Source organism: Phyllobates terribilis, unplaced genomic scaffold (assembly GCF_046119375.1).
Source record: "Phyllobates terribilis strain yellow unplaced genomic scaffold, ASM4611937v1 Scaffold_13__5_contigs__length_258822181, whole genome shotgun sequence".
NCBI lineage: Eukaryota > Metazoa > Chordata > Amphibia > Anura > Dendrobatidae > Phyllobates > Phyllobates terribilis.
The window spans coordinates 117,590,571-117,611,743 of NW_027362773.1; the positions used below are offsets into that span (position 1 = coordinate 117,590,571).

General features: G+C 41.1%; 1 protein-coding gene across 3 annotated transcripts in view; it reads left to right on the forward strand.

Annotated features, from left to right (window-relative positions):
* Positions 1-21,173, forward strand: part of LOC141173960 (sodium/calcium exchanger 1-like) — a 77,217-nt gene that overhangs the window by 7,944 nt on the left and 48,100 nt on the right. For all 3 annotated transcript variants that reach the window (XM_073658510.1, XM_073658512.1, XM_073658511.1), the window contains exon 2: positions 7,925-9,678. In XM_073658510.1, the coding sequence (XP_073514611.1) occupies positions 7,925-9,678 (1,754 nt within the window). The remainder of the gene's footprint in view (positions 1-7,924; positions 9,679-21,173) is intronic.

Sequence of the window (21,173 nt, forward strand, 5' to 3'; positions counted from 1 at the left end):
ACTGTGAAGGAGGGCTAGAGGCAATGGACATCAGAAGAGATTCTTCCCCCGGTGTATACAAGTATGGAAGACACATCGACCATTGGCAACCCTCAATCATACTGTGAAGGAGGGCTAGAGGCAATGGACATTGTAAGGGATACTTCCCCCGGTATACAAGTATGGCAGACACATGGACCATTGGCACCCCTCTATAATACTGTGAAGAGGAGCTAGAGGCAATGGACATCAGAAGGGATACTTCCCCCGTATACAAGTATCGAAGACACATGGACCATTGGCACCCCTTAATCATACTGTGAAGGGGGGCTAAAGGCAATAGACATCGGAAGGGATACTTCCCTTCAAGTATGATAGACACATGGACCATTGGCACCCCTCAATTGTACTGTGAAGGAGGGCTAGAGGCAATGGACATCGGAAGGGACACTTTTCCACATATAAAAGTATGGCAGACACATGGACCATTGGCACCCCCCAATCATACTGTGAAGGAGGGCTAGAGGCAATGGACATCGGAAGAGATTCTTCCCCCGGTGTATACAAGTATGGAAGACACATCGACGATTGGCAACCCTCAATCATACTGTGAAGGAGGGCTAGAGGCAATGGACATTGTAAGGGATACTTCCCCCGGTATACAAGTCTGGCAGACACATGGACCATTGGCACCCCTCAATCATACTGTGAAGGGGAGTTAGAGTCAATGGACATCAGAAGGGATACTTCCCCCGGTATACAAGTATCAAAGACACATGGACCATTGGCACCCCTCAATCATACTGTGAAGGGGGGCTAGAGGCAATGGACATCGTAAGGGATACTTCCTCCGGTATACAAGTATGGCAGACACATGGACCATTGGCACTCCTCAATCATAATGTGAAGGGGGGCTTCAGGCAATGGACATCGGAAGACTTACTTCCCCCGGTATACAAGTATGGCAGACACGTGGACCATTGGCACCCCTCAATCATAATGTGAAAGGCGCTTGAAGCAATGTACATCGTAAGGGACACATCACCCCATATATACAAGTATGGCAGACACATGGACCATTGGCACCCCTCAATCATACTGTGAAGGGGGCTAGAGGTGATGATATCGGAAAGGACACTTTCCCCTCATTTCTAGCTACGTAAAGGCCACTGACACGATTCACAGTGACATCTAAGCCAGCATCGATCGCAGCAGTTAGACTCCGGTGCAAGGTGTAAAACTAACCAGAACCTACACTATAAATGCATGCATAATACATGTGTGTCAGCAAACATGTATGGAAAGTGTTTCAAATTGAATCCTAGACAGAGTGGATCCCACAGACACTATGGGACCTTGGACTTGGTCAGGTTAGTCATCCCTGATTCCTACTAATGAGATGAACATCAACCCCTTCAAAACCTTGGGATTTTCCATTTTTGCGTTTTCGCTTTTTGCTCCCCTTCTTCCCAGAGCCATAACTTTTTTATTTTTCCGTCAATATGGCCGTACGAGGGCTTGTTTTTTTGCAGGGCAAGTTGTACTTTTGAACAACACCATTGATTTTACCATATCGTGTACTGGAAAACGGGAAAAAAATTCCAAGGGCTGTGAAATTGCAAAAAAAGTGCAATTCCACAAGGTTTTGTTTTTACAGTGTTCACTAAATGATTAAACTGACCAGCCGTTATGATTCTCCAGGTCATTGCGAGTTCATAGATACCAAACATGTATAGGTTCTTTTTTATTTACGTGGTGAAAAAAAATCCAAAATGGGGCCGGGTGAGGGTTTATTTTTTGAGCGCCAAGCTGGCGTTTTTATTGATACCAATTTGGGGTAGATACAATGTTTTGTTCGCCCGTTATTGCACTTTATTGCAATGTTGCGGCGACCAAAAGAAACGTAATTCTGGCTTTTTGATTTTTTTTTCGTTACACCGTTTACCGATCAGATTAATATTAAAATTAATTAAAATATTAAATATTAAAATTAATATTTTCATGGATCAGGCAATTCTGAACACAGCGATGCCAAACGTGTATTTTTTTTTTATTATTGATTTGTTTTGAATGGGGCAAAAGGGGTGACTTGAACTTTTCCATTTTTTTTATATTTTTAAAAACATTTTTTTTCTACTTTTTTACTTGTTTCAATAGTTTCCATGGGAGACTAAAAGCTGCGATCATCTGATCGCTTGTGCTACACATAGCAGGGCTTCATCCATGCTATGTGTAGCAAAAATCATCATCTTCTATGAAAGCCAGCCATGGGCCAGCGTTCAAAGCAGATCGGCAATGACAAGCACGAGGGTCTTCTGCAGACCCTTGTTTGCCCAACCAACCCATCAGCGCCCCGCGATCATGTGACAGGGGTGCCGATGTGCCGCATTTGTAACACGCTTCCAGTGCAATCATGTTAAATGCCGCTGTCGGAGATTGACAGCGGCGTTTAATATGTTAACAGTATCGATGAGCGAGCATGAATTGTTAACCCTTTCGGCGAGCACGCTTGGGTGCTCGCCAAGTATTTGCTGCGTGCTCGGCATCAATGTTAGTGTCACCGTGGCGGCATGTTTCACGACTGTTAGACAGCTGTGACTCATGCAGGGATTGCCTGTCAAACAGATCAGCTGTCATGTGCAGGGAAAGATGCGGGCTCAACACCAGAGCCTGCGCCAAATACAGAGACACAACCTATGATGTATCTACAGGTCGTGATGGGGTTAAGACTCTCCCAGTCCGAGTGCGATCCGACAAAACATCGGATCGCTCTCGGACCAATGATATTCTATGGGGCCAGGGCACATGTCCTATTTTTTTTCTCGAACAGAGTCATAGCATGCCTGAGTTTGATTTGTTATTCAGATTGCACTCAATCATGCAAGTCAATGAGCCCTTGGAAAACCTCGGACTGCACTCGGGTGACACCTGAGTGCAGTCCAATTTCCACGGACAGACGCAATAGAGAAGATGGAGAAATTTTTTTCTCCTTCTTCTCCTCATCCCAGAGAATCGGATCACACTACACTCACACTCTGACTCTTGCCTTACACCCAGTCATTAATATATAAATTGCCATTAAATGAAATAAAAGCGAATCTATTCTAGAATCTCAGATTTCTGTTCTTATAGTAAAAGAGGTGAATTAATATAAGGTTGAGCAGGGTGTCTTCTTTATATTTCAGTTGCAGAATAAGCAGACGTTAAAAGCTCGAATTTTGTATGGCACCCGAATCTAGGAAACTGTGAGAACATTTCAGCCCAATACCCCTGTGTGCATCCAGAATATATTATACAACTCTTATGTGAGGACCAGCCAGATTCCCTGTGCCGAGGGATTATGTTTGCATACTAAGTGGAAACATGGTGCTCTATATAAAATGCAAGTATTAGTGGAGTAACTGGTCATCATGACAGGCTCCGCATAGATTTGGGCACCAATTACCTGCTAAATGGGTCCCAGTGTGAATAAAGGAAGAAGGAAATTTGTGTAACACCCTCCAGCGCCTTATAAACACAGACAGAGAAGTATTTGTCATGACCCCTTTTGGCTCTTCTACTTGATGAGGGGGAATTGCATATTGAAAATCAATTTTTCATTGAGACAGCACTTCTGGATGGTGTGGAGGAGATTGGTTAGTGGTCACATCACCCTCTAGTTCAACATTATTAAAGCATGTAATAATCCTGTCCTGGTAATAGGTTCCCTTTATAGAGTGATTGTTACCATTTCTGCAATTTCTGTATGTTCTCTAGTTTAGACAATACTAATAGTTACTGTTTTGTGGGTCAACGGTGGCAGCAAACTTTTAGAAATCTTTACCGCTACCTATGCAAATTAGGCTTGCAGAAGTCCCTGACTCTACTTGACATGCATAGCGTGTCATGTTGGTGGCTTTTTGCATATTTTGTTTCCCAGAAAGCACAGCATGGTCTATAAGTCTCCCTACGCCAGCCTCCCCATCTACTCCCCATCTAAGGCCTCTCAATCAGCCACCCAGTCTCCTACTTTGCACACAGAAAGGGCAAGAACTAAGAAATAGCAGAAACAGTAGTCTAGTAGGTTTGCAGTTGTGCCGTACTCCTTGCATTTTTTGATGATGGATTGAACAGTGATCTGTGAGATGTTCAGAGCTTGGGCTATTTTTTTATAACCTAACCTTGCTTTACTGTTCTCTACAACTTTATCCCTGACCTGTCTGGTGTGTTCCTTGGTTTTCATGATGCTGTTTGATCTATAATGTTCTCAAACAAACCTCTGAGGTCTTCATAGAACATCTGTAGTTATATTAAGAATAAATTACACACAGGTGGACTCATTTAACTAATTATGTGACTTCTGGAGGCGATTGGTCACTCGGGATTTTATTTAGGGGTATCAGACTACAGGGGGCTGAATACAAATGCACACCACAATTTATTATTATTATTATTATTATTATTATTTATTATTATAGCGCCATTTATTCCATGGTGCTTTACATGTGAAACAGGGGTATAAATACATGAACTATTACATAAGATCTTTAACAAAACGTGACGATGACTGGTACAGGAGGAGCGAGGACCCTGCCCGCGAGGGCTCACAATCTACAAGTTTTCAGATTTATATTTTTAAAATATTAAGAATACCATGTATCATTACCTTAACACTTCACAAATACTTGCTACTTTGTGTTGGCAGATCACTTAAAATCCCAATAAAATACATTTAAGTTTGTGGATGTAATGTGAAAAAATATGGAAAAGTTCACAGGATATGAAAACTTTTTCAATGCACTGTAGGTGGCATGAAAACTTTTTGCAAACTATTTGCCCCTATAAGCCAACCGAAAAAGCTAACTTTTAGTTTTGCTTACAGAACTGAGGCACTTTTCATGTTCATTTTATAGGCAAGAACATGGTGACGGACTCTCTTAGGCACCATTGGCAATCAGCTGAATTGTGATGGAACACATTTAGAGAGTGGTTATGAACAACGTTAGCAAAATAGAGGTTAATGAAGTAGTTTATATAGATGAGTTGGGAGCTAATGACCTGCGTGAGCTTTACTTTTAATGTATTCAGGCTCAGCCTGACTTGATGATGGTGAGATAATTAAATTGGTTGGCCTTGTGCACCACAGATATAGAGCGCTTCTAGATGTTCTGCTTATGTCAAGAACTTCCTATCAGTTTAACTATGTATGTAGAAGTGCCAGGATGTCTGCAGTATACCAGCCAAGGATAGAATGTTGTGTGTCCTTACTTTAAGGGTATGTGCACACATCGTCTTTTTCAGGTGAGTTCTCTCTGAAACCCTCCTGAAAAAAGTGTCCTAAATCTGGTCAAAAGATTGAGCATCTGCATTTTTACATCAAAACGACTCGCTGTTCATATGTTCAGTCTTTTGATCGTCAGGTTTCAAAAGACTTGAAGCGGTTAAAAGATGTGACTGGGCTATTCTTCAGGAGCTGAAATAATATGTAAATAGCAGCCATTCACCAATTCAGAAACATCAATTCAAGAGTCAACATTCAGACAATAGTCTATGTTTCTTGACCCACTGAAGAAAAACACGTCAATTCAAGAGTCAACTTTCAGACTCAAGTGAACAATAGTCAATGTCTCCTGGCTTACTGATAATATATGTCTGACATAATTAAGATTAAATGCTGTGTTGTCACATCCTCCACTTGGAAACCGCAACAAACTAAATAAAAAGTCTATAAAGAGGTCAAAAAGACAGATGCCTGGCGTCTTTTGTAATGTTCTTCAAAAAATCAGCAAAAAATGCCAACGTTTCCTGAAGCGGGTTTTGCTCTAAAAAATTTTGTGGGGTCACTTTTGTGTGCACATACCCTAACTGTATTATCTCGTGCCTACTTTATTTGTGGTGGATCTCCGCCAGGGTGCTCTGATCCGTAATGTGTTCATATAATTAGTATTTTCTGATGTTGCCTAAACTTTGAGCTAAAAAAGAACAGAATATTGATTCAGAATATTGGATTATTCTTTGACATCCACTTCACATTCTTGACTGCGAAAGCCTTAGCGGAATCTAAATGCAATTTGCGGCTGTAAAATATCCTGTATTATTCCACATATACACCCGCTGTAACTGCAGCTAGGGGATTCCGCAAATATGTCATTGTCAGAAATAAGATGTCAGATATATTGCCGCTCTGAGATGAGGGATTTTCTCCATCTGTCATTGTTACAGCCTGGACAGTGTCGATCTCCCCGAGAACAGCCTGTCCGTACATAGATGTAGACATGCATTATTCAGAGTGTACCCCACATAGTAAGTGTTAGAGGTGCAATGTTTCTCCTTCCAATTGTCAGGGATTACACGCGATATAAAATGTCAGTGACAACTAATCGTGTAACACTTTCCCTTTTTTATTGTCAACTCGAAACATGTGCCAAAGCCAATTTGCTAAAAAGGAAAAGCAAAAGTGGAGCTCAACGATTGAATTTTAATACGTGTCTGTTAATAGCTATGGATACCCCAACAAATACATCATAAACGAAAGGCTATTTTCCTGCAGGTAAATAGCGGTTACATCATATTTTACTGGAAGTGCGGCTACAGGGAGAAAATGAAGTTTTATTCTACCTGCAGCTGCCTGCTTCTAGTCACCAGGGTGGCACCGGGAGCGTAACCGTCACTGCTCATTACACAGTGAGTGCACAATTGTCACTCCCCTTGCACTTTGATTGACAGACAGCTCTGCAGCATGTGTGTGCACAGCCGGCTGTCAGTCAAGGTGCAAGGGAGTGATTCTAACACGCTGACTGTAGTGAGCGGTGACTATAACAGTTCCCTAATTGCGAGATTAATGCCAAGTATGTTGGTTATGACCTTGGACTATTTAGTTTTTAATATTTCTTCTAATAAACTAATTGTTTTTATACTATCCGGATGCTGGATTTTCTCCTTCCTTCCCCGAGTTTCCTGCACTGCCCTGATAACTGGAAGCAAGAAGCTGAAGGAAGAATGTAACTTTGTTTTCTCCCTTTAGCCATGCTTCCAGTAAATGGAGTAAAACACTATTTTCCTGCAGATTACCACTATATGACAGCCTAAGATGTGATAATGCATCTCATGGTATGCTGTGCTCACCCTTTGTTCTGATGTTTGGAATAATGAACGATTTTTTCCCCAATATGTGGCAATTGACATCCCCCCTCTTAGTCTTTTTTCCTTTCCTTTGGAAAAACGCTAGGAATGTAGGCTGGACCAAATGGACTTGTGTCTTTTCTAGCCTTATCAACTATGTAACTATAGAACCCAAAATAAAATCATCAATAATTGTTTTGTCCATTATAACATTATAGTTGAATACTATTACAGTAACACCTCTCCAAAAGACTATCTCATGAGATAGTAGAACATATTTCCTGTGATGGATTTTTTGTTCCATCCTATTTTATGTACATCAGCCATCTTTTTTTTTAGAGGATCATCCACCTAGAAGAGTTTTATGATGTAATCTTGAGTAGGTTTCTCGAAGAGATTTTGCCATATATGCAACCATTTCAGTCGTCAGGAGCATTTCGTGAACTATTTTTATCATGTCGATTGATTATAAAAGAAATTGTATGGTTATAAAAACATGGCTGCTGCTTCCTTATAGGAATAGGACTACACCTATCAATGGGCTACGTCCAATTTTGCACGTCACCTCTATATACTGGAATGTAGATGAGCATTCGGGTTGTGGTAGTCCCTGATGGTAGGACTTATTTTTGAGCTGGCCATGGACTCAATTGGAGATATTTCTGTATGGAAGTAACCACATTTTTTATCCCATAGAACACATAGTTATACAACTCATAGATGATTGACAAATATAGGATAGAGAAATAAATTATAGATAGATGAATAGATATTGATAGATGATGATTACGAATATTTTCTTGGTCTGTCGCTATAACAAATATTTTTATGTTTTTTTTTATAGGTGATCCAGCTTTCCCTTGGCCCTCTCTTCCCTTCTTTCTCCACCATGTATTTAGTCCTTTTTTCCCTGTTGCTCTTCCCTTCGATACTTGGTGCTTCTACTCCTTCTCCAAATGATTCTACCTGTGCACCAACCCAAAATGAAGTGTGCACAGATGGCGTCTTACTGCCTGCATGGCTACCACATCCTCCATCCACCGGGGATCGCGCAGCACGTGCCATTGTCTACTTTGTGGCACTTGTCTACATGTTCTTGGGAATGTCCATCATAGCTGACCGGTTTATGGCATCCATTGAGGTCATCACTTCTCAAGAGCGTCGAATTACATTTCGAAGGCCAAATGGAGAGGTGACAGTGACAAGTGTGCGCCTGTGGAATGAAACCGTTTCAAACCTTACACTGATGGCACTGGGCTCATCGGCTCCTGAAATTTTGCTTTCCATCATTGAGGTAGTGGGAAGAGGCTTTGAAGCAGGTGACATGGGCCCCAGCACTATCGTTGGCTCTGCTGCTTTTAACATGTTTGTGATTATCGGTATTTGTGTTGCGGTAGTCCCTGATGGCGAGACTCGCCGCATCCGGCACCCACGTGTCTTTGCCGTGACTGCCTTTTGGAGTGTCTTTGCTTATGTTTGGCTTTTCCTAATTTTATCCTGGTCCTCTCCTGGAGAAGTGGAGGTGTGGGAAGCACTACTGACATTTTTCTTTTTCCCGGTGTGCGTTCTACAGGCTTGGATTGCAGACAGACGTTTGTTGTTTTACCGTTACGCAGGACGAGGTAAAGGTCGAGCAAAGTATAGAGCTGGCAAAAGCCGAGGTGTTTTGGTTGGTGCAGAAGATGCAGGTGGACAAGAAGATGGAGGAGAAATGAGGATGGCTAGTGGTGAAAGAGGTGAAGATTTTGAAGAAGAAGAGGAAGAAGAACGAAGAGATATGGCCAGAGTATTTAAAGATATGCGCCAACGTTATCCTGGAAAAGACATGGAACAACTGATGGAGTTAGCAAATTACCAGGCCCTTGTGCAGCAGCAAAAAAGCCGAGCATTTTATAGGATCCAGGCTACTAGGATGATGATTGGAGCTGGGAATGTACTAAAGAAACATGCAGCAGATCAGGCAAGAAGGGCGTTGACAGATGATGGTAACAAAGACGGAGAGGGGGGAGGTAGAGGAGAGGAAGAGGAACCTTGGACGGAAGTAGAATTTGAACACACCCACTACCAATGCTTTGAAAATTGTGGAACCGTTAGTGTGTGGCTATTGTGTAAGAGGGCAGATGGCGAAGGAGCAGTCCAGGTAGACTATAGGACTGAGGATGGAACTGCCAATGCTGGGTCAGACTATGAGCTGGCAGAAGGATCTCTTATTTTCCAGGCTGGAGAAGGCAAGAAGGAGCTTCGGCTCGGCATAATTGATGATGATGTTTTTGAGGAAGACGAACATTTCTATGTGCAATTAAGCAACCCACGCAGAGCGCGAGGTGTAAGGGATGGACCTGGGCGCGTAAGGCTGGGGACAGGGAGAAGAGCCACTGTGACTATATTTGATGATGATCATGCAGGGATCTTTAGCTTCGAGTCAGGCAGCATGAGAGTGAGCGAAAGTGTAGGTACTATGAGGGCAAAAGTGGTAAGGGGGTCTGGTGCAAGGGGAAAAGTCGTAATACCTTATAGAACCAGTGAGGGAACTGCAAAAGCTGGAGAAGACTACCTAGAAGTTGCTGGCAAAGTGGAGTTCCAGAATGACGAGACCTCGTGAGTATTGAAAAGTCTATATTATCTAAATATAAGTTCTGAATTTGCTACATAAAATGGCACGTTGCAGAAAATTGTGGAAAATTAGTTGAGTCAGGCAATGCACTCCTGGCAATACATCCAAACATTGGAGCCCATTCTTCTCAGTTTTCATTCAGTATAAATAAAATGAATGTATTAATGTGTATGGTGAGCTACATTATCAGACTATCAGAAAACCTGTTGTCTATCAAGCTTGCTGGAACTAAGATTAGAATTGTGTATTTAAAGGGAATCTGTCAGCAGTTTTTTTCTATCTCATCTGAGAGCAGCATAATGTAGGGAAAGAGACCCTGATTCCAGCGATGTATCACTTAGTTTACTGGGTGCCACACTGGTGATACAATCACAGTTTTTTCTGCTGTAGATCTAGCAGTGCTCTGAATGCTGAGCTCTGTACAACCCCACCAACACCACTGATTGGCTGCTTTCTATGTACATTGTATATTGATGATAAGATGCGAATCAGTGCTGGGGGCATAGTTGGACCAGGATTTGTGAGTTCAGTTAATCCGGCAGTGATAATCTCCTGCTGATAAAACTCTCATTGTATTGAAACAACAGCACACAGCATAATAAGCGACACATCGCTGAAATCAGTATCTCAACCCCTACCTGGGTATTTTCTGTCACATAGGCCCCTCAAAGTCACTTCAAATGTGATGTGGTCCCTAAAAAAATTGGTTTTGTAAATTTTGTTTAAAAAATTTTGCTGATGTAACGTAGACATGTGGGAAATGTTATTTATTAACTATTTTGTGTGATATAACTATCTGGTTTAAGGACATAAAAATTAAAAGTTTGAAAATTGCAAAATTTTCACAATTTTTGCCAAAATTCCTATATATTCACATTTAAACGCAAAAAATATCGACCTAAAATTATCATTAACACAAAGTACAATGTGTCACGAAAAAACGGTCTCAGAATCACTGGATTGCATTGAATCGTTCCAGAGTTATTACCGCATAAAGTGACAGAATTGTAAGATTTAGCCTGGTCGGGAAGGTGAAAATTTTTGCTTGCCTGTTTGTTACGGATCATGTGTGTAATGATGGTAATAACATACTCAACGGTCAGTATTCTCCAGTGTCACGTCACCACTAGTGATGAGCGAGCATACTCGTTACTCGAGATTTACGAGCATGCTCAGGTGTTTCCCGAGTGCCTTAAGCGTGCTCGGGTGTTATGTTTGAGTCGCGCTGTGTGCATGACTGTTTGACAGCTTTAATACATGTGAGGAATGCTTGTTTCTTAGGCATTCCTCATATGTATTAAAGCTGTAAAACAGTCGCAAATCATGCACACAGCGCGACTAAAACATAACACCCGAGCACGCTTAAGATACTCGGCGAGCACCCGAGCATGCTCGTAAATCTCGAGTAACGAGCATGCTCGCTCATCACTAGTCACCACACCTGTAATCTGCCGGCTCACTGTGTGGCGCTGTGGTCACTTTCCCAGTGTAAGTCTATGAGACTCAGAACATGGCTAGTCTCAAGGCGAGTCTCATTGATTTGCATTGAGAAAATTCAAAAAGTGACCCCCGCTCCACACAGTAACCACTGTGTGATTCGACAGGTAACAAATGCAGTCATGTGACCCTGCAGTGCCGCTGAAAACGTCCGAAGATGCCGATGAGTGATTACACCCCCACACATATGATCCCTAACAAACGGGAAAATAAAAAAAATCACCAGAGTGGGGCTTTAAAAAGCACAATGCTCAGGGCTACTTATACTTCATTGAGTTATGTTTTCCTCTGAATCATTTGGGATTTTACAAGTTTAAATGTTTCCATCATTTTTGAAATTTTTTTTTCAACTCAGTATATAACTAAATAACAAGTGGTAACTAATCGTAAGGCTACAAATGTCAAAGCAAAGTTCTATTTTTAAAAATTATAGACATTTTTATTTCTACATGCTGCCCAATCCGTGGGCAGCAACAATTGCAGCATTTCAGAGGAAACATACTTGAAAGGTTCAGCCGTGAACTATAGCCAGTGCTTGACACGTCTTTCCCTAGGTACCCGCAAGGGAAGAGACCTGTCAATCAAATGCTGCTGCTCTGTGAAAAGACAGAGGGGGGAACCAGACTATTTTCGTCCCTGGTTATGGGATCCTCAAAGTATATTTTGTCTGAAATTCCGCCAAGAATAATATACCTGGCTGCAATCCTGCAATTCATGCCGTCCGCGGTTTAGGCAGCATCTTTCGCATGACAGTTTTCCTTTAAATGCATGTATTTGGTTGAAAAAAATTCTTTCAATGAGTTTCATTAAAAATTTTCCTGTGTGCCTTTTAAAGTCTCTTGTTTTGTACTCTCTGATGCTGGCTGCAGAACGAGTTAACTGAGAATCTGTCAGTGAGATTGTTCTGACAGGAGAATTTATAACTTTTTTATTTTCCTTCTGAGCTCCTCTCATTAGGCTAAACTTTATAGTCATAAATCAGTTGAGGAGCTCAGATAAGAGATTTTTATGCAAAAATACCTACTTTTAAGTTAAGAAAAATGACCCCCAAAGCGTCTATATCCTTTAACTGTAATTGAAATTGCTTTTTATTAGCATAGGGAATCATTTCTAAAGTAAAAAATATTTCACTTCATAAATTATCCCTTATGCCGCTAAAAAGGCTGCTGTAAGATGATTAAAAGTGACAATAATTCTGTATGCAAAAGAAAAGTAATTGCCAAACTTTAGTTACTTTTCTAACTTCTTATTTACTAATATCAATATTAGATGAAAATCCTGTAGAAAAAGCTGCAGGAAAACCAAATGTGTTTAATATACATTTTTGCCCAATTCTGTAGACTAGTTTCCTGCTGCACACTACTAACCCATATGTATTATAGTTCTGTATCATTAATGTCCACCACTTTCTGCCATTACTATATTATCATATTTCCTGCCATTAATATGAAGCTTCATCTTTGGATATATAGTCAACAATGGAAGTATTCAGCGTGTAATTTATCTTCTTTAAAGGCAGTGTACACCTATGCATAGAATTTTTGTACATTTTAGGTAAAGATCCAGCAGCATGGAAAGAGGGAAAGTATCTACAGTCTCAGGGAGGGCAAAGAAAACAGGCTATATACAAAGTACAAAGAAAATAATTACTGGATAGTGTAACACCTGTGTCGAGTTCTGCTTTGTCTGTTAGGCGGCGCCGCGCCTTTTTTGCAGGTGATGTTTGGCAGCATCAATCCTATTTTATTCCTGAGACTTGTGGCTCTGCCAGTCTAGAAGTTATAGAATGAATCATATTTGGGTTTCTTCCTGCTGTCAGCACTGGGTGGGGTTGTTCACTATATAAACCCCTGAGATCCAGTTCCCACTGCCAGTCAATATTTGTGCTACCTGGTTTTACCTGTGTTTGTGCATCTGTTGGTTCATCCTGATTTATCCTGTTCCTTGACCTTGACTACTAGTTTATTGACATTTCTCCGATTTTGTGCCTCCTGGATCTAACCCGGCTACGTGACTATTCTGTTTGCCAGCTTGCACCATTGAACAGTTGCCGCCTCTGTGGCTCTAGCCCAGGTACCCCTGTTTAAGTTCAGATCACTGTAAAGGGGTTACAGGGAGAAGGCCAGGGCAACTCCTGGGTTCTGTGAAATGGAGTACCTTGTGCCAAGCCTGTTCGTGGTATCCATTTTGGATCTGCCAGGTGACCAAATACAGTGCCTACGTGAAAGATAGAAACTGTGCTGATATGTGAGAAGTGAAAACAGCAGGACCCTGGATACACACAGAGCTGACATCCAGCCTGTATTACTGGGGTCGAAAAATAAATGAAGATGTCAAGCAAGGTGTGGGAAAGACTAAGTGCAACACGAAGGGAAGGGGGAAGGGAGACCAGACACTAGGGAAAGGGGGAGTGGAGACCTCCTAGGCTGATCTGATATCACCCTGTTTTCCCTATTGTCCCTATATTGGTTCCTCATCAATCGCCGAACAGGAACCTAAACCCTGTATTTCCCTAGAGCTTGTCCCTGGATAGGGAAGAGGGGGATGAGCACTAGTCAGTCCCCACTAACAACTAAAGACAACAAGGGAGACAAACACGGGGGAAAGTAACTTAGCTTGAGCAGACTTCAGAGAGATTACACCACACGTCCTCCTAGCACCTGATAGGAAGTAAGCAGACTACAACAGCTCCAAGCCTTCACAAGGGAACATGTCAATATCACCGGCACCTCTCTGTAGCAAACAGAAAGTATTTAAACACCCAGGCCTGGGTGTCAATTAGCAGGAGGGATGTAGCCGCTGGGTCCTAGAGTGAGACATCTAAGAAGGTGTCTGTAATGCCAAATGAAGAGATCTTCTGCAACCAACTGCAGGGCGACTGTCTGTCACATCTGACACATTCGTGACAGAAGATTGCAGAATGAAGCTTAGTTCAGTTTTATTAAGTAAAGTTAAATCATTATTCCTTGTCAAAGTTGTTCATAGCCTTTAAACTTTTACATTTTTTATTTATATTTTTTTTATTCTATAGATCCGAAAAAAAAGTTCTTTTTAACTTTTTGAAAACCATCAACAAGCAGGCTTACTATGGGTGCTGAATCTTATGGCTTTGATTCTAATTATTGCTTTAATGGATGCCCATGGCATCAATACTCAATTCTCATATTTACAAAGGAAATGAAAGATATTTTTTAAACAAGATGACAAAGAAATATCAACTTTTAAGAGTTGGTTAAGTTACAAATAGGGAATCACTGGGAGCTTTTCATGATTGAACAGATGAAGATTGCATGCAGATAGATTTGATCATGCAGTGTGTAAGCGATGGAGGGTATTGAGTGAATGGCTCAAGGTGAGAAAATATTAATTGTACGCCTTTATAAATGAATTTGCTGTCTGCACGCATGAATACAATGCTAAACACCAATGCAGTTAATGAGATCTACCAAACAGAATGTGCAATGAGGGCATTCATGAACCCAAAGCAATGCTTCAGGCAGCCGGGCATATGAAGGTCTGCTGGATCATGAGACCCAACAATCTGATAGAGGGAAGGGAGGAGGACGGGGGGGATAATGTAATCATAAATGTCAAATATGAGGACACACTTAGCAGTCTGCTGTAAACGACCTAAGGGATTTGTACTATAAAAGGGTTAATTGAGCCGCACAAACGTATGATAACGCTGAGCATGCCCGCTCCAAAACCCTATTCCTGGAATCGTGCTCATTGCAAATCTATATTCATAATTAAAGGGATTAAATAATTTAATTAAATGAAGTGCGGATGCAAACATGCTTATCTTCTTATTCTTCCTATTTCTTTCAAAAGACTTATCTCAGAGAAGACTAATTATTTACTTCAAAGGTGCAACTGCAAGTGACAATGTTGGACATCCCCTTTAAATTCATTTGCTGGCTTTTTATATGGATTAAAAGCTTTTTACAGCCTTCTGTATAATTTTCCTCTAAATTATTCATACCATACTAAAAGAGCTAGATATGCGCTTCATAGACCATACTGCAATACTCGAGTCGCGGTGGGTGTTGCTTGAGGCGTGTAACTGGACTGGAAAATTTTCCATTGATTTAGACAAAAATCCAAATATGTCTCTGAAAATACCTACAGTGATGCCACTGTGCAGAAATAATTCTTACATAATCCACACAATGATTCCTAACTGCAAGGCTGATAGATGTAGTGGTGTGACATTAAAGGAGCTGCAGCCTAATCTTTCTTGAGCAGTGCTCCTCTCCTCTGCCTTCCTACTACTACTGAGGGGGCAGTGCGCTCCTGAAGACTGACATTTGGGCCGGCGGCATGGCTGAGGCGCTGGTCCGAATCTTGCACTCCTATATGCATCTGCAGCATAGGATGAGCGCAGAGGAACTGCTGCTGTCCGAATCTATCCAGCTGGTAACAGTAAGCTTCAGAGTAGTGCTTGCAAGCTCTAAAGCGCGCACGTTCCTTGCCTAGGAAACCGACCACCTTTGATAGATCGCGAAGGTGTCCGGAAACCTAGACAATGAGCTGTGCACTATAGAATCGAAAATTCTTCTGTTCTTGAGAACGGAGGGAATTTTTAACAAGAGGTAAATTGCAAAATTGCTTGGTTTTAACAAACACTTTGCAATTTTGCCTATTGAAGACGATGAGACAACCCCTTTAAACACAGCAATGTCAAGTAAGATGGATGACATAACACAGAGATAATTAATAGATAATGCAGAACATGGATAAAAAACATAGTGATGTCATAATTCAGAGGTCCAAAAAGTGATATCTGAGGTCACAGCACAAAATTAAAGAGGTTGTCCACTTATGGGGGATATATATATTTTTTGTTGAATAAGTTATCTGAGACTCCATCAGTGAGCTCGCCCTGAGCTTTTTCTGAGCTCCTTTCAGTTGATTGTGACCACATCAAAGTTGAATAGTTAAGGAAACAAATAGCTTAAAAAGCTAAATAGAGCAAAATGTGCAATAAAGTCCAATTGGCAAAAAATTATTTTTAGCCCCAAATACATGTATTAACAGGGTAAGCAGAATAAGGTAAGGAGCAGTAGCATGCACACAGTAGAGGTAGCGAGGTGCTAGCGGAAAGAGGTGCGAACCCCTAGTATATGTAGATAGGAATTTCACAACACACTCTTATTTCAATAATGATCATTTTTTATTTCCACGTGTAAACAATAATCAGACATGTATTTAGACTTTAAAGGTGCAGGGAAGTGAGCAACATATTTTTACGTTTCGACCCTATCCCGGGGTTTTCATCACAAAGTCGGTGTGTGATAAGTGAAGCAGGGCTCTCCCACGCCTAAGTCTTGTCCATCATGACACAGGGTAAGGATATTGCACACAGTGATGTCACAGTTTATGAATTATAAACATTATGAGATCATGGGAAAGGATTACAGTGATGTCACAGTATGAGAATATTGTACATAGTAATTTCACAGTACAGGGATAATATAATCAGCCAGGAACATTAAAGGGAGTCGACCAGTAAGATCAACCCTACTGAGCCGTCTATATGGCCATATAGGTCATAGGAAGCTGAATACAATGGTGCCCTGATATATGTGATCTGATGTCTTATTCCAGAGAAATCCACGTTTTCTTAATATGTAAATGAGCTGTTAAGATCTATGGGTGGGACATAGATCTCCTTGAGAATCTGCTTCCAAAGCTTATTGTAAATGACTGACAGTCTGCTCTCCTGATATACATGTCTCACACTGGTAACGCCTCCTTTCATTACATCTATGGAGGCAGAGTCTCAGGAAGATTTATGTCCGGCCCATAGATCTTAACAGTTCATTAACATATTAAGAAACACATGGATTTCTCTGGAATAAGACATCGGATCGCAGATATCAAGGTATCATTTTATTAAACTTTCTATGACCTGCTTGCCCCTACAGACGGCTTTGGAGGGCTGATCCTACTGACAGATTCCCTTTAAACCTAGTAATTCAGTTATATCTAGTGGATAGGGACCACAGTGATTTTACAGCTGAGAGGTAATAAAAGCAGCATCATAATACATTATTGATTCTCGTACCTTTTTCCCAGGATGTTTTCATTGATTTGAAGTTTTCTTCTTACCATCCCCCAGCTGATACTTTCCAATAAAGTTGTCATGGAGGGATGGAGAGTGTTTTATGTTGCGGCTTTGGCCATTAACATTTAGACTTTGGAGGTACAGGCACATATATAACTCAGTTATTAATAATTACATTTACATGATTTTGTTTTTACTGACAGCTCAGATGATGATTTAGTAGTAGCTTATTAACTGGGGATACATTTTCTTTTGACCTAAGGCGATTGGCCCGGAACATTAAACCTTGTTTCATTGGATTTCAACTATAATTTAATAAATCTTACAGATATAGTTTAATCATGACTGTTCCCCCAAGCGAAGCAGCGGTCCTCGGGTCAGGAAGCTTCACTTCCACGTTCGTTCTTACACAGGAGCGAGCATTCTCCCCTTTCTCATTGTCGGTGATGTGTATGAAGGGGCTGTAAGTCTTCCTCCATTCAATGGATAAAGCTGGAAATACTCGAGATAAATGAACACCGAATGTTCGTTCTCCCGACTCCCCTATACACATGAAAGCTGGGTTTGGCCAACCACTTGTGTTTTCTATGGGGAGAGAGGAGAAATCCGCATCCAGACCCATTTACAAGCTGCTCATCTCCACCGAAAAAAAAGGATCAGACTTGAAATTCCAACTTTTGGAATCTTTCTAGGGCAGAGTCGCGACCCGGTACTCATCAGACAATCGTCCGATCTCGCAATATTGGCAGGTTCAGCCAATTTTCTTCTCATGTGTATGGGGTCCTTAAGACACAGAGTACAGAATAGTTCATCAATATGAGATTGGTGGTGGTCCAACACAGTGATCAGCTGGAAACTGATCCAGCATCAGCCATAACTAAGCAATATATGGAGCAGTCAAAAGAGGAGAACACAGAGTATACGATGTAGAAAACACATATATAATTTTTTATTAAATCTAATAACAAGAGTAACATATATAGAAAAAAGTTTATTTAAAACAGGACATACTAGAGGGCATTAAGGACCCTGTATATTTTACAAAGCAACATACCACCAAGTAACAAGTATGACATAATTTCCCCAGAAGGATTAAAAGGGAAAATAGCACCTAAAAAGATATGTGTGTTACAAGTAACAGCAGGTAGAGGAAGCACAGACTGTTAATATAGATGTCTATATAAAGTTACTGCCAAATGGCTAAAAAGGAGGTAACAACAGCTGGGCAGCTCTTACCAGGAAATGTACAGGGGTAGTCAGGGAAAAAACGGATGAAGAAAAAGTAATCACAGAGCCCCCGACGCGCGTTTTGCATGTTGTACCCTTAGCTTTCTCAACGGGAGGGTACTATATATATATGGAGCAGTATAGTGGCTACTTCCAAGTACTGAACTTTATCTCACATTCTATTGAAGGGGGCTGGCTGTCAAGCTCACTTAATTAGTTCAAGGGGTTGTCCAGGACGACCCCTGCTGTTTAATTCCCATTCAAGAGAAAATAAAGTGCAATACTAGGCAGCCACTAAGGTATGCTGCCGTACATCTCTAAGTTCTGTTCGCTGTCAGAGCAGATTTCAGCTGACCGGTGAGAGTGTTGAGTACCCCCACCTATTTCATATTGATGACCATCAATAGTTATGTCTTGAACAACCCCATTAATGGGAATCTGTCAGTATGACCAACCTCCTCACCAATCTCATATACAGGCATGCAGGTCTTTGAAATCTAAATCCATCAACACTTTTATGTCTACCATGTGTTCATGCAGCTTCATTCTCGAGTAATTAGCATTTTCATTCATATGCAAATAAGCTGTTAAGTGCTCTGGATGTGACAGAGCACTTAAAGAGTTACCGCTGTTTAAATTTTTATTTCATAAATCAATAGTACCCATGAAAATAAGCAACTCTGTTATAAATCTTATCAGAGACATCCGCTTTTTTTCTCCTCCAGGATTGATCATTCATTCTCAAAATTCTCAATTCTTGAGTGAAATCTGTATTCGGTGAAGACAGATTGTTACATTACTGAGACAGGATATAGCAGTTGTTACTGATAAGATTTTAGGTAGATAGTAAGTGGAGGAGGGAGAAGCTCTGACTTTCATTCCTTCCCCCCCCCCTCACCTTCTCTTGTCTACATAGAATCTCGTCAGAGGCAGCTGCCATCTCCTATCTCAGTAATGTAACAATCTGTCTTCACTGAATATAGATTTTACCCAAGAATTAACAATTTTGAGAATGAACGATCAGTCCTGGAAGAGAAAGAAGCAGATTTCTCTGATGGAGATATATTACAAAGTTTCTTATTTTCATGTGTACTATTGATTTCTAAAATAAAAATGATAATGACGGTTACTCTTTAAGGAGTCACTGCCTTCAGAGCTTGTTACCACTGCCTGCACTGGCCTCTTTAGCTTGACTGATAGTTCACTGTCTGATTTGCTTGGCTGGCTTCTGATGTCACACAGGCTGTGAGCTATCAATCAAGCTAAAAAGGCTGGTGCTAGGCAGAGACTTGTTAGGTGCTTTGCCACACCCAGAGTACTTAATGCCTTATTCTCATATGTATGAGAACGCTAATTACCCGTTAATGCATCAATCTATAGAATATATAAAGGTGTTAATAGATTTACATTTAAAGATCTCCATGCCCATATATGCTGATTGGGGGTAATGATTTTGCTGACAGATTCCCTTTGACTAATGAACTGAGCCTGACAGCCAGCCCCCTTCATACGTGTCACTAACATACATGTTATCTGAGTCAACATAAAAAAGTCTAAAAGAGGTAATAATTTTTATAGGTACTGTATGGGAGGTTCTGTTCTTGGGTTCTCTCTGTAAGGTTTGCTGCTTATAGGGATGAGCGGACGCGTGGAAGTTCAGGTTCTGGTACCCAACCCAAACTTTATTCCAAAGATCAGTTTGGGTACGTGAACTTGAACCAGACCCCGAATCCCATTGAAAACAATGGGGACTCGAACTCTGGAGCTGGAAAAAAATTTCTTTGTTTTTTCCTCTGGAACTCCGAACATTGCAACGGACTTCCGGGAAAAGTCTGTGCTCGGCGTTTAGCACCGGAGAGTAACTGTCCGCAACGAACGCCGAACTTGTATGTTTGGGTTCGCTCATCTCTAGCTACCTACATTATAAAATGACTGTTTGATTTATATAGATGTTGAGGCCCTAGCAATGAACTAGAAGAATTACTGATCTTTGGATGGGAGCACGGGCACCCCACTAATAGCACTTATTCTTCGGAGCTCCGTCACACCCTGGGTGATTTCCCAAACCTGCAATTTTTCCTTAGGCTTGGATTTGAGAGATGATTGACTGTTCCCAGCAGTAGATGCTCCACTGCAGCATAGTGAGCTAAATGTACTTCTACAATTGACTATCCTGCAGAGAATCAATTTTCGTAATGAACAACCCCCTTCAGGTGTAGAAAACTGTGGGTTGAAGTATTAAAGTGCCGCAATAATGAGAGAAGGGCTTAAAAGAGCGAATAAAAAGCTATAAGGGCAGAGAATCCCGAGAAGCTCAGATGACTGTAAATCTCTAACAAGAGAGCAAACTTCAAAGGGGTTCACAGGGAATTAAGAGGAGAGCGCTCTGTGGGTAATAGGAGTCTTTGCTGCAGTTTTCAATTGTATATTTTCTAGCACAAGGGCAAGGTAGATGCTATGAATACACCCACATAGCGGGGATGGAAATGAGGTGTTTAGTGAGTCTCTTGGCGTGGATAAGCACTTCTCATATTGTGGTACCTCTTGAGATCAGCTGGATAATCACCTATCAGCCATATGCGAAATGAGAGCTGGGATGTTTGGAGCGCTCTAATTTTTGCATGCTTCAGATTTATATTCTTCATCTCTCCTGATATGTACTTTTTAGTAAATACTTGTCTTCCTCAT